Source organism: Mobula birostris, chromosome X (genome assembly GCF_030028105.1).
Source record: "Mobula birostris isolate sMobBir1 chromosome X, sMobBir1.hap1, whole genome shotgun sequence".
NCBI lineage: Eukaryota > Metazoa > Chordata > Chondrichthyes > Myliobatiformes > Myliobatidae > Mobula > Mobula birostris.
Genome location: NC_092402.1, coordinates 35,045,371 through 35,059,970, shown reverse-complemented (window position 1 = coordinate 35,059,970; position 14,600 = coordinate 35,045,371). Strand labels below are relative to the sequence as shown.

Here is a 14,600-nt window from a genome sequence, read left to right as displayed (position 1 = left end):
TAAGTTGAAAGCATACAGAGCCTGTCTGAAAACTCCTTTTGTATGAAAAAACATTCTGGTGAGGCACATCCATTTACAGTACATCTTTATGGTAAATATAATTTTTTTCCCCACAACCTGTTTAGAACAGCGGATGCAATTTAGTTTATTTGTAAAATCCTTGAATTGAAACTTCCACCTTTCACATTGATAATGGGAAGCAGCTCTGCATTGCTTGCAATTACTCTGTTGCAAATGCTACAGGACATTTCTCATGACAGACATTAGGCAGCAGTAAGGAGAGGAGCAAGCCTTGCTGAAGGATCACAATTTCTCCAATTCACGTATTAGAAACAAAAGTCAATGATAGTCTATAAAAGAGTAAGAACTTAATAAGATGTTCTTTCTTCTATGAATAAAACACTAAAAATAAGTTTTTTCTTTGTTCATCATACATGTTAGCAACTATCATTCAACTTTTTAAACAAACCTATTACAATTGATCACCATATTAAATACACCTCAAACATGTATATCTTAAAAACTGAACATTAATTAGTTTTCACCTAACCCACCTAGGATTTGGGGTAGATTAAGGAAACTTTGCAATACTTAAATGATGCAGCGTATATGACAGTTTTTCCGGCATTTTTTTCCTACCAGCCCATCCCGGATTATAAAATTACCAAATTACCCTTATAGTTACCAGGCACTGTGTGTGTGTGTGTGTGTGTGTGTGTGTGTGTGTGTGTGTGTGTGTGTGTGTACATATATACACACACACACACATATTTTATATATGAGAGAGACACACAGACAGAGAGAGAGAAAGAGAGAGAGAGAGAGAGAGAGACACAGAGACAGGTTCAGCAAATTTGAAATCATTTATGCACTGATGCATTAACGTTAAAAAGCAAAGAAAAATAGTGTCCTGCTTCCATGGAGTATAATGAGTTTGTGGGAGCTATTTTGTCTTTTTTCTCCTCCTAGCTCCACGAGATACAATAATGGGAGATCCACCTCTCAGTTATTAAAGGACAGAAAACTAATAGAAGAATAAAAATCAGGACTAGGCATGCACACATATCACTTTGGCAGATGATTAGTGGGTCCAAGGCTTCATTCCAAATGGAGGATGTGCTCATATTCATGTAGGCCTAGAAATGAAACACATATTACAGCACTAGAATTATAGCACTCATGTTTTTAGTAGTACAGGTGTTCAGGGTGGAAAAAGAATGGCATCAGCCAGCATAGCTCAATCGTCTAGAGTTCCAAAGATGGTCACCATATTTGAAATTGCACAATGTCAACTTAGTAATGACCATAGGGAACTGTCTTTGGTGAATCTGGAACAGTAGAAAGCAGATGCAGAGTTCTGGCATACGCTGCAAAGTCACTACTGTTAATACATATCAAATAACTTGCACAGGAATTAACAATAAAAGGCAATTACAACTTTAATTCTGCATCAATTATTGAAAGGATTCAGAAATTTTAATCACTGAGCACTGTAAGGGAGTAAATCACATGGGCAAGTCTTCTCAAAACCATCTAATTCAGCATCACCTTCAGAGTCCAAATGGGGGAGTCAGATCTGGACTGTTCCTTGAGTGGCCTGACAAATCTTAATTATTATTTGTCTCCAGTCTTGCCAAAAGCTGCTCATAGATTTGTGTACCTTTTGATTTTCCATGGGAAGTTAAAAGCTAAATCCTCTTATTATACCATTTCTATTACATTACTTTTGTTCCTATACACATTCTCATCATTAATGTGGTCCTAGCACCTGTTTGAATCTACACCTATTGCTGAGGGCAGAAAAATTGGTACTTGGTTTATTTTTGTCACATGTACTGTGCTACAGTGCAATGCTGAAAGAATAGACAGTTGTCATTATCATACCAGGTCTACCAGTTGTGAACAATTTGGAACTAATTTAGATGGCCAGATTGCATTTATTATGTTTTATGAATTCATCAAAAATGGAGGGAATCTACAAAATTAAGATGACAACCCAAGTATTATTGGAATACAGATGTACCAAAATACTCCAGTTTCAGTACCATTAACCAAGAAACATTTTAATACACAACCAGATTACCTATACTCCCCATAACACTGGACAACAAAAATCTTGCTTCCTGAATACTTTTGTGTGTATCTTATGGATTTTGCCTGCCAATCATAATAATCAACATGAAATTGCCCTATCATGCACCATATTTTCTTTGTAAGTGCCTATATTTGTTATTTCAATTTGTAATTCAAGTGAATTAAAATGTTGCCCACAATGCAAGCTGAAAAGTTTTCTATCTTCCCAGGCATGCTTAGGCAGGGCAGATGCTGCACGGCAGGACAGGTTTAGAAAGGCTATAAAAGCACAACCACACACACTGTTCTTTGCATTGCATTTACATGTATAATGGGTTTGTGATCATGTTGATGCACATGCTTTACACGCATAGCACACTGTGTGTACTCATTATAATAAAGTGATTGTATTTCCAGGAGTATTTGTGATAACAAAATATCATGCCAATGTTGCAACTTTCTGTTATTTGTGGCAAGTATATGCTTAAATCTCAAAGATGGAGCCTGACTCCTCTTATTAAAAAAGCTATGAGCTCTACTTTGGGTGTAAAATTGGTGACCAAGTCAAAGCTTTGGCTCCTCACATTTCTTGTGCAACATGTACTGTCAATCTCAGAGCTTGGCTTAAAGGTACTTAGAAGTCAATGCATTCGCTGTTCGGATGATATGACGTGAACAGAAGGATCACGTGACCTGACTGCTACTTCAGTCTGACCAGTGTGTCTGGTTTCTCTGCGAAAAGCAAGAAATCTATTGAATCTCTCTTCAGCCACAAGACCTGTGCTGCATGATGATCATCTTCCTGTATCGAAGCCACCAGAGACATGGAGACCACAGGAGGCAGGCGAAGGTGCCATGATGCACGAGTCTCATCTGATAACTCAGAGTTACTGTAAATGATCTGGTCAGAGACTAGAGTTTACCAAAGGCAAAAGTAAAATTACTGGGTTCAAGACTGCAAGGATGGAATCTGCTGTCACCAGGCACAAAAATTTCCATGAAGTATTTTGATATTTGAGACAGATGTTTCCCAGAATAACTGAAGCCAAGATTAAGGATGGCATTTCTGTTGGTCCACAAATCAAACAGGTCATCAATGACAGGCAATTCGAAGAACTTCTAGTGGGACCAGAGAAAATCGCATGGAAGGTATTCAAGGATGTTGTTGAAAATTTTCTTGGCAACTACAGAGCACCAAACTACGTGCAGCTGGTTGACAACATGCTTCAAGCATACAAAACCACTCAGTGCAACATGTCACTAAAAACTTATTTTCTACATTTCTATTTAGACTTCTTCCCTGCAAATTCTGGTAATGTTAGTGACGAGCATGGTGAAAGGTTTCACCAGGACACTGTAGTCATGGAGAAACGGTATCAGGACAACTAAAATACATCAATGCTGGGTGATTATTGTTGGACACTTAAGCGAGAAGCCTCAGACATTGAGTACAAATAAAAATCATCAACAGAACCCTTTTAGCTTAGTTGAACTATTGCAAAGTGTCAGTACCGTTATGCAATTAAACACATTACATTCAATAAAAGTTAATTTCTTGTTTCTCCAAATTTCTTCATGATACAAGTAGCCTGAAATTATATTTGGGTTCAACTTCAAGCGGTCTATCATAACAAAAAAAATTTTGAGGATGCATCACTTTTGAAAAAATTTGCTGTTCAGTGTAATTAGAACACCCTATCTGGATTTAAGTTATTTTACTTGAATATTCCAAAAATGGATATATGTAATTTATTTTAACTTGCTGCAGACACAAAGAATGTGGATCTTCTATCACATTAAAAATCTCTTATTCAGTACCATTTAAAGAACTAATTCTCCATAGTTTGCAGAGAACTCCAGGAACTGGGTAGGTGTTGCTCCCAAGGTCCACCAATTTTACACATTTTAGTTAGCTGAGTTAACATAGATTAGGAATGTTCCATCTTTGATTTCATCATCTTTGGACTAAGAAAAATAAATCATCTGGGTACCCGATCACTAGCTATGACCACTCTTAGAAGTTGCTTCTCCTGACTTCCAGTTAGTACAGTTCTGGGCACTTAGTTATTGTGTATGGATGACACAGTGTTGTTGCCTCACAGATCTGGATTCAATCCTGGACTTGGATACTGTCAGTGTGGAATTTGTATGTTCACTCTATTACCCCAAAGATTTCTCTGGCTGCTCAGATCCTAATTCCCTAAAATATGCTGGTGGGTTGGTTACTGTCTCCTATAAAGGACCTTTACAGGAGGCTGGCTATGGGAAGTTCATGAGCATATGAGAAAGAATAGGCTACGTGAAAATAAGAAGACATGAGAAACAGCCAGGTTAAGTTCACAGGTCACATACACATGGATAATGATTTCAAGGAGACCAATTTGCTCCCATGAAATCTTACAGGTATTTAACATTTTAGGAAAGTAGAGAAAATATTAGTAAAATTACTAAAGTAATGTGAGCAGTGTATTGAATATATGCCAACAAAGCTATTTGTTTAATTTCCAGATTACACAGTTATAAACTGATGTTCAGTGCATTATGTTGTTTCTGTAACCTTACCTGTAATTTCGATTGCTCTCTTCTTGAATGTGCTAATTATTGTGCCATCTTTCCTCCTCAATAATGGGCTGCTTCTCCTTTCAGCCACTTTCTGTTTTAATCTGGAACGCACCTTCAAATTAGGTTCGGAAGCTGTAAATATTATTTGAACAAAAATGTAATTAAGCCTTAGATTTGTTGATTTTTTATCAGTCTTGAACAGCAAGTGCTAAAGATTTAATATTCATTAAGACAAACAGATGCAGAGAGGATGTTTAGCCAATTATTTTTAATGATACCGCCTAACAGAGTTTCTTCCTACTGTCCTCTCTAAAATTATTCTAAATAGTGATGCAGGGATAAAGAACAGTACAGCACAGTAGAGGCCTTTCAGCCCATGATGTTATACCAACCCTTTAAACTACACCAAGATAAATCTAACCCATCCCTCCCACATAGCTCTCCATTTTTCTTTCATCCATGTACCTATCCAAGAGTCTCTTAAATGGTCCTAATGTATCTGTCTCCACCAGCACTGTGCTCAAACACCTACCACTTTCTGTACATAAAAAACTACCTCTGACATCCTCCTATACTTTTCCACAAATACCATAAAATTATGTCCTCTCATATTAGCCATTTCCGCCCTGGGAAAACATCTCTGGCTGTCCACTCTATTTAAGTCTCGTATCATCTTGTACACTTTTATCAGTCACTTCTCATCCTCCTCCTCTCCAAAGAGAAAAGCCTTCAGCTCGCTCACCTATCCTCACAAGACACGTTTTCTAATCCAGGCAGCATCCTGGGAAATCTTCTCTGCACCTTCTCTAAAGTTTCCACATCTTTCCTGTTATGGAATGACTATAATTGAACACAATACTCCAAGTGTGGTCTAACCAGAGGTTTATGGAGCTGCAACATTACCTTGCAATTCTTGAACCTGATCCCTGACTAATGAAGGCCAACATACCATATGCCTTCTTAACCACCCTAACAACTGCACTGCAACTTTGAGGGATCTATGAATGTGAACTCAAGATCCATCTGTTTGTTCACACTGTTAAGAATCGTGTCATTAACCTGTATTTTGCCTTCGAGTCTGTTCTTCTAAAGAAAATCACTTCACACTTTTCTGGATTGAACTCCATCTGCCACTTTTCAGCCTAGTTCTGCAACCTATTAATGCCGTGTTGTAACCTAAGACAATCCTTACTTGAATGAAGTTTCACTTACCTCTTGTTGACCCACACTGCTGATATTAAAGCTATCATTATTGTTTGTCAACCATCTGTTGTGTCCCTCTCTATCTCTGTAATTGCTTCTAGCCCTGAAATTTTCTAAGATAGCTCTGTTCTGAGCTCATGAACATCATGATTTCAAGTATTCCACCAGTTGGAAGCTCCAAACTCCAAGCATTTCTTCTGCAAGTATCCACACCACTTTTCCTTCCTTAAAGATGATCTCAGAACCTTCCCCCATGAAAGCTTTTGGTCATGTGCTGTAACATATCCTTATATGGCTATTTTTATTTGATAATACTGTTGAAGCGCTTTTGGGCAATTTAGAAAATTAGAAGCACTCGATTAAAAACACTTTTAGTGGAATTCCTGCATATTAATGCCCCAAAAATACATTGCAATAAGTTACAAGTTTTGTTACTACTCAAAGAAATATACTATACATAAAAATATTAATAAATATGGCTTATTACATTTGATTCAAGATTGTTAACGTCATTTCCAGTTTACAAGTGTAAAGGAGAATAAAATAATTGTTACTCCGGATCTGATGCAGCACAGAAATAAAAGACAATAAATATAAATACATAAGATAGCTTATATACATAAATTGTATGTACAGTATATAAAGCAATGCTTGGTACAGAATTGTCTATACATAAGGATATTGACAGTAACTGATAAAGTAGTGGTGGTGGGTGGGGGATGTGGAAGGATGAGTTATTGGGTGAAGGTGTTGATCAGCCTTACTGCTTGGGGCAAGTAACTGTTTTTAAGCCTAGTGGTTTTGGCATTGATCCTCCCTGATGGGAGTGGGACAAACAATCCATGAGCAGGGTGTGTGAGATTCTTCATGATGTCATAGGCTCTTCTCTGTACATACAGTATGTCTTTGATGGCAGGTAGGTTGGTGCGTTGGGCAGTTTTGACTACCCATTATAAAGCATTCCAGTCCGCCACTGTGAAGTTTCCGCACCATGCAGTAATGCAGCTCTCTACTGCTCATCTGTAGAAGGATGTAAGAATAGATGTACATAGTCCAGCTCTCTTCAGCCACCTCAGGAAGTAGAGGGATTGGTGAGCTTTCCTGACTGTGTAGGATGTGTTCTGGGACCATGAGAGGTTGTGTGAGATGTGCACTCCTAGGTGTTTGAAACTGATTGCAGTTTCCATTGCTGTGCTGGCAATGTAAAGAGGGGTGTTAAGTAGTGCGGGAATTCCTAAGTCGATAACCACCTCCTTTATCTTGTAGACATTAAGGAAGAGGTTATTTGCCTGGCACTGGGTCTCGAGCACTTCCAACTCCTCTTTGTTGGCCCTCTCATCATTGTTGATGAGTCCCGCCACTGTCATATCATTGGCGAACCAGACAATGTGATTACCTGGCTGTTCGGCCGTGCAATCATGTGTGAATACAGTGTACAGCAATGGGCTCAGCACACAGTCCTGGGGGGGGGGGGGGAAGCACCTGTGTTGAGGATGATGGGAGGAAGGAACAGTTGTGCATCCTGACTATGTGAGGTCTACTCGTTAGTTAGTCCAATACCCAATTGCCCAGGGGTGTACTTAGACCAAGGAGTAGGAGTTTGTTCACCAAGGTCTGTGGGACAACAGTGTTGATTGCTGAACTAAAATCCAGAAACAGCATTCTGTCACAAGTGTTCTTGTTTTCTTGGTGTTTCAGGGCCAGGTGCACGACAGATGCTGTGATGTCTGTCGTAGAGCAGTTCTGTCAGTAAGCATATTGGTGAGTGTCCAGTGTGGTAGGAATGGAGTTGCTGATGTATGCCATTACCAGCCATTCAAAGCACTTCATAATGATTGGTGTCAGTGCCACCGGCCGGTAGTTGTTTAGCTCTGAAGGTGTAGAGTTCTTTGGTACAGGGATGATGGTGGCTGATTTGAAGCATGTGGAGACAGCAGCCTGGATGAGTGAAGTGTTGAAGATACCCATGAAGACATCAGTGAGCTGGTCTGCACTCAACCCAAGAAACTGCAGAGAGTTGTGGGCATAGCCCAGCAGATCACAGGAACCAGGCTCCCTTCCATGGATTTTGTCCACACTTCTCCCTGCCTCAGCAAAGCAGCCAGCATCTCTAGGAAGAGGTACAGTCGACGTTTCAGGCCGAGACCCTTTGTCAGGACTAACTGAAGGAAGAGTTAGTAAGAGATTTGAAAGTGGGAGGGGGAGGGGGAGATCCAAAATGATAGGAGAAGACAGGAGGGGGAGGCATGGAGCCAAGAGCTGGACAGGTGATTGGCAAAGGGGATATAAGAGGATCATGGGACAGGAGGCCCAGGGAGAAAGACAAGATCTCGGCCTGAAACGTCGACAGTACCTCTTCCTAGAGATGCTGCCTGGCCTGCTGTGTTGTGTTGCTTGAATTTCCAGCATCTGCAGAATTCCTGTTATCCGCATAATCTAAGACCCCACCCACTCTGGACATTCTCTTGAACTCTCTCCCATTGGGCAGAAGATATAAAAGCCTGAAAAACACCAGACTTACGGGTAGCTTCTATCCCACTGCTGTCAGATTCTTGAACAAGTCTCTTACACGATAAGATGGACTGAGTCTCACAATCTCTCGTTATGATCTTGCACTTTAGTGTTTACCTGTACTGCACATTTTCAGCAGCTTTTACACTTTACACTGCATTGTTATTATTAGCCTTATTCTAGCTCAATGGACAATACAATGAATTGACTTGTTTAAACAGTATGCAAGACAAGCTTTTCACTGTATCTTGGCACATGTGACAATAATGAACCAATACCAATACTGCACTTTGAAAATATTTGAATGATCAGAATCAAAATATGAACTCCACAGTGTGAGGGAAAAAAAAGCATACAAACATATTGGGAAGATCTATACTTTGCACCTTCCACTCAACTTTCAATAATTTTTCCAGCTTTCTGCATACCAAAAAGTAGCAGTGATATGCTTTTAGACTTTATTAATACTGCATATATAAAGATCATTTTCATCTAATTCTAATCAGTCTAATGTGATATCAAGAAACAATGGAGTACAACTACATGGCAAAGACTATGGGCTCTGGCAGCATGTAGCTTGTTGCTCTGAAGAGTGCTCATCACAGACACATTTGCATGATAAACTGAAAAATTGCCCAGATATGCCCTATTCACTGAAAGCAGTATGCATTTATCCTGCCAGTTATCATCCAATCAATCCACTCTCAATCCTAAAAATGATCGAAGGACTCGACAACAGTGTGTGGTGAGTGGTACGAATAACAAGACGACTGAAGCTCACTTTGGACTTCATAAGGATAACTTTCCTTGACACTTCACTACAACCTCGGTCTGTTTGGAGAAGGAAGTCTGAGAATCGGAGCGGGAGTGCGGCGGAAGCCATTTTGAATTTTTCGGTTTTTTTTCCATTGGAGTTCAGAGAGGCGGGACTGCGCAGGCATGTGACATCGGGCAGTGAAGCGTGGAAGATTTAAAAGGTCAGAAATCCTGATTCGGGTTTAATTCAGAGAAGGAAGTCTGAGAATCGGAGCGGGAGTGTGGCAGAAGCCATTTTGAATTTTTCATTTTTTTTCCCCATCGGAGTTCAGAGCGGCGGGACTGCGCAGGCGTGTGACGTCGGGCAGTGAAGCACAGAAGATTTAAAAGGAACACAGCCTTATACAGCAGGCAGCGTCGTTTGCGGGCTGCAGAGTGAGCCGGGAGCAGAGTGAGGGCTTAAGGGCTTTGGCTTAACGGGCTTAGGTGGAAATGGGCGAGGTGAAGAAGGTTTGGTTTTCATTTTTTCCTGTTATTTGAGGAGAGGGGGAAGTATGAGTGTGAGGGCAGCTTGTTGTTCTCGGTGTCGGATGTGGGAGGTCCTGGAGTCTCCTAGCCTCCCGGACGTCCACATCTGCGCCAGGTGTACTGAGATGCAGCTCCTAAGGGACCGCGTTAGGGAACTGAAGCTGCAGCTCAATGACCTTCGTCTGGTCAGGGAGAGTGAGGAGTCGATAGAGAGGAGTTAAAGGCAGGTGGTCACACCGGGGCCACAGGAGGCAGACAAGTGGGTCACGGTTAGGAGGGGGAAGAGGAAGGATCAGGTACTAGAGAGTAAGTACCCCAGTGGCTGTGCCCCTTGACAATAAGTACTCGTGTTTGAGTACTGTTGGGGGTGGGGGGGGGGAGAGACAGCTTACCTGGGGGAAGCAACAGTGGCCATGCCTCCGGCACAGAGTCTGGTCCTGTAGCTCAGAAGGGTAGGGAAAGGAAGAGGAGGGCAGTAGTAATAGGGGACTTGATAGTTAGGGGGTCAGATAGGCGATTCTGTGGACGCAGTCAGGAGACCCGGATGGTAGTTTACCTCCCTGGTGCCAGGGTCTGGGATGTTTCTGATCGCGTCCAAGATATCCTGAAGTGGAAAGGAGAGGAGCCAGAGGAGATTTGCGAAGGCTACTGAGGTGACTTTAAACTAGAATGGTTGGGGGGTGGGAATCAAATTGAAGAGACTAGGAGAGAGGAGGTCAGTTCACAAATAGAGAAAGCTAGTAGAGAGTGTGTGAGGGAGGACAGGCAGGGGACAGAGATCTGGAGCACTCAGACCAAAGATGTAGGGGACAAGGAAGAAAAAGATAACAAAGTTGTTTGCTTCATTAAGGATAAACAGAGAGTAAGAGGTGGAGAGTTTCTTAAATGCATCTATTTTAATGCTAGGAGCATTGTAAGAAAGGTGGATGAGCTTAGAGCATGGATTGATACCTGGAAATATGATGCTGTAGCTATTAGTGAAATGTGGTTGCAGGAGGGGTGTGATTGGCAACTAAATATCCCAGGATTTCGTTGCTTCAGGTGTGATAGAATAGGAGGGGCAAGAGGGGGAGGTGTTGCATTGCTTGTCACAGAAAATATAACAGCAGTGCTCTGGCAGGATAGATTAGTGGACTCGCCCAGGGAGGCTATTTGGGTGGAATTGAGGAATGGGAAAGGTGTAGTGACGCTTATAGGGGTATCTTATAGACCACCTAATGGGGACCGAGAACTGGAGGAGCAAATTTGTAAGGAGATAGCAGATATTTGTAGTAAGCACAAGGTTGTGATTGTGGGAGATTTTAATTTTCCACACATAGACTAGGAAGCCCATTCTGTAAAAGGGCTGGATGGTTTGGTGTTTGTCAAATGTGTGCAGGCTAGTTCTTTGCAGCAATACATAGAGGTACCAACTAGAGAAGGGGCAGTGTTGGATCTCCTGTTAGGGAATGAGATAGGGCAGGTGACGGAGGTATGTGTTGGGGAGCACTTCGGGCCCAGTGATCACAATACCATTAGTTTCAATATAATTATGGAGAAGGACAGAACTGGACCCAGGGTTGAGATTTTTGATTGGAGAAAGGCTAACATTGAGGAGATGCAAAAGGATTTAGAAGGAGTGGATTGGGACAATTTGTTTTATGGGAAGGATGTAATAGAGAAATGGAGGTCATTTAAAGGTGAAATTCTGAGGGTACAGGATCATTATGTTCCTGTTAGGTTGAAAGGAAAGGTTAAAAGTTTGAGAGAGCCATGGTTTTCAAGGGATATAGGAAACTTGGTTCCACTACCATGCCCCTGCTGTCATGACATGACCATGAGCATGTCAACACACTTATGTTCCTCCACTTATGAACACAGGACCCAAGCTGGGCGACTTGCCTGAACCCCGGAAAGGCTCACAATGCTGGTTTTAGTGAATTCTGAGGGGGTCTGTGTAGGGTAATGTAATTGGTGGAAACGTATATTATTCACAACTACCGATAATGCGCTGGGGTTCACTTTAAGAGGCTGGTCTTGACATGATGAGGTAATTACATAAAGGAATTTTACCTCCCCTGGTGTTCAATAAATGAGTTGCCACAGATTTTCTTAAACATGAAATGCCTTTGATGTTTGTAAAAACCAACAGTTTGAACTGCCTTTAACTGCTTCAGTTGTTTGAATTAGTGCAGCTTTAACAACACTCAAGCAACTCCACATCCTCTTAATTAGCAATTTATCTGCTGTCTTAATCATTCCCCTTCTCCACCAATGGTGCTTGTGGTTGCAGCGCTCATCATCTAAGTACAGGTATCGAATGTTCGCTTTACAAAACCTCACTGTTTCGAAAGACTTACATTAGCTCCCTATTTTCACTTTCAGAAGGTGTTTTCACTGTTACGAAAAAAAATTCAGCGCGCGATAAAAAATCAGCGTGCCACGAGCAGCCGTTCTCCCCTGGATTCTCGCCGGCATTGTTTAAACACGAGCCTGTGAGCAGCCGTCTGCAAGATGAGTTCTATGGTATCGAAAGAGCTTGAAAGAGCTCGTAAGGGTGTTACACTTAGCGTAAAACTAGACATAATTAAGCGTTTCGATCGTTGAGAACGAAGTAAGGACAATGTGAGTTTGGCTTGTGGAAGTTGACGAACATGATGTTGAAGAGGTTTTGGCATCCCATCACCAAGAACTGACAGATGAAGAGCTAATGCAATTGGAAGAAAAAAGGATAACAATTGAAACCGAATGAGTAATGATAAAGTACGACTTTAATTTTGAAAGGGTACGTCGGTTTAGGGGATATTTGCAGGATGGTTTGAGTCCTTATTAAAGAGCTGTGTGATAGAAAAATACGCGAGGCTCAGCAGTCAAGCAAGCCTTCCACATCAGCCACAGCAGAGGACGAACCTGGACCTTTGACATCGAGGCGGGCAGTCATAGGAGAAGACTAGGCTTATACTGGTTGGAATTTAGAAGATTGAGGGGGGATCTTATTGAAACGTATAAAATCCTAAAGGGATTGGACATTCTAGATGCAGGAAGATTGTTCCCGATGTTGGGGAAGTCCAGAACGAGGGGTCACAGTTTGAGGATAAAGGGGAAGCCTTTTAGGACCGAGATTAGGAAAAACTTCTTCACACAGAGAGTGGAATTCTCTGCCAAAAGGAAACAGTTGAGGCCAGTTCATTGGCTATATTTAAGAGGGAGTTAGATATGGCCCTTGTGGCTAAAGGGATCAGGGGGTATGGAGGGAAGGCTGGTACAGTGTTCTGAGTTGGATGATCAGCCATGATCATACTGAATGGCGGTGCAGGCTTAAAGGGCCGAATGGCCTACTCCTGCACCTATTTTCTATGTTTCTATGTTTCTTTGTGCTGCCTGCTCTAATGGAAACAGGCAACGAGATGACACCCCAGTGTCCCACCACCCCAACCCCCAGGCCACGGACAGATACCGATTCGCAGAGAATGCAAAGGTAGCCGGGAGGCACACAGCACATCTTTTAAGAAAAAAGCCGAAATAAACATACTAATTAATTAGGTGCCACCGACACGTAATTGTTGGCCCAGATCAGAGACAACGCAATTGGAAATCGGCACTGATCTGGGCCTACAATTACGGGCAGAATGTTTGTTTCGGCTTTTTTCTTAAAGATCTGCTGTGTACCTCCCGGCTATCGCTGGACCCCAGTGTTCTTCGCGGCAATGTATCGCTCAGTGGCCTGGAGGGTGGGGGGCCACTGCACCACCCAAACTCCGACGACTCAGTCTAACACACCATCATCAGTGTGCTCGGCGCTGTCTTCCCGATTCCTGTAAGTGATACTACACTGTACATACATTATTTCTACTTTATATAGGCTGTGTATTTTTACGTGTTATTTGGTATGATTTGGCAGCTTCATAACTTAAAGGTTACTGGAGAGCGCTTGCGCCATGTTTTTGCCAACAGCGCTTGCGTGAGATTTTCTGCTGACGGCACTTGTGTGAGATTTTTGCTCCGGAGAACAGTTCAGTAGTGATTGTGGAAAAGTATTTCTACTTTATATAGGCTGTGTATTTATCATATCATTCCTGCTTTTACTATATGTCACTGTTATTTTAGGTTTTATGTGTTATTTGGCATGATTTGGTAGGTTATTTTTTGGGTCTGCAAACGCTCACAAAATTTTCCCATATAAATAAATGGTAATTGCTTCTTCGCTTTACGACATTCCGGCTTATGAACCGTTTCATAGGAACGCTCTACCTTCGGATGGCGGGGGAAACCTGTATATGATACATTGGAGCAACTAACCAATCCTTAATCAATTATAAGATCAAAGGCAGAAGGCACTTGAGAACACCAACACCTTTATGTACCCTCTGAGTAATGAACCATTCCAACTTGCAAATTTTGTGCATTGTTTTATTATCAGTGTGTTAAAATTCTGGGAGGCTAATAACTTCTTCCTTTATTTACACATTATTTAGAGCTTGAGCCTAACCAACAAACTAACGTGAAGAACAGAACAGTTAACTAGGCTGAAAATATTTTTAAAATTCAAATACAAACTGCCTAAGTGTTACTGAACATGTATTGGGGCACACTTTGCTCTCTTCATTTTTACATGGCATAAAAACTAAGCAAATGGGATTTGTGATTCATTGGGAGACATCATTTCAATTAATTCATCTATGGAAATTGAGCATAGCTGGTAAGGACAATATTTATTCTCCATCTGTGACTGCCTTTCAGAACTTGGTGGTGAGTCGCTTCCTCGACCACTATTGTAGCCCACTACTAATGACACATCTAAATGGTTGCTGGGTAGGCAGTTCTAGGCTTTAGATTCAGTTATAATGAAGTAATTACAGTATTTCCATATCAGGATGGTGTATAGCTTGAAGGGGAAAGCAGCATGCACCTTCTGCTCTCGACTTTCATGGTAAATGGGGTCATGGGTCAAAGAACTACTATTGTATTAGCCCAGCAATGTATACTAT

The 14,600-nt window shown here is 41.5% G+C and overlaps 1 protein-coding gene across 9 annotated transcripts in view; it reads right to left on the bottom strand.

The window, feature by feature from the left end:
* The window catches only part of hdac5 (histone deacetylase 5), a 338,912-nt gene that overhangs the window by 78,499 nt on the left and 245,813 nt on the right, over positions 1-14,600 (bottom strand). For all 9 annotated transcript variants that reach the window (XM_072249379.1, XM_072249378.1, XM_072249380.1 and 6 more), the window contains one exon: positions 4,636-4,767. In XM_072249379.1, the coding sequence (XP_072105480.1) occupies positions 4,636-4,767 (132 nt within the window). The remainder of the gene's footprint in view (positions 1-4,635; positions 4,768-14,600) is intronic.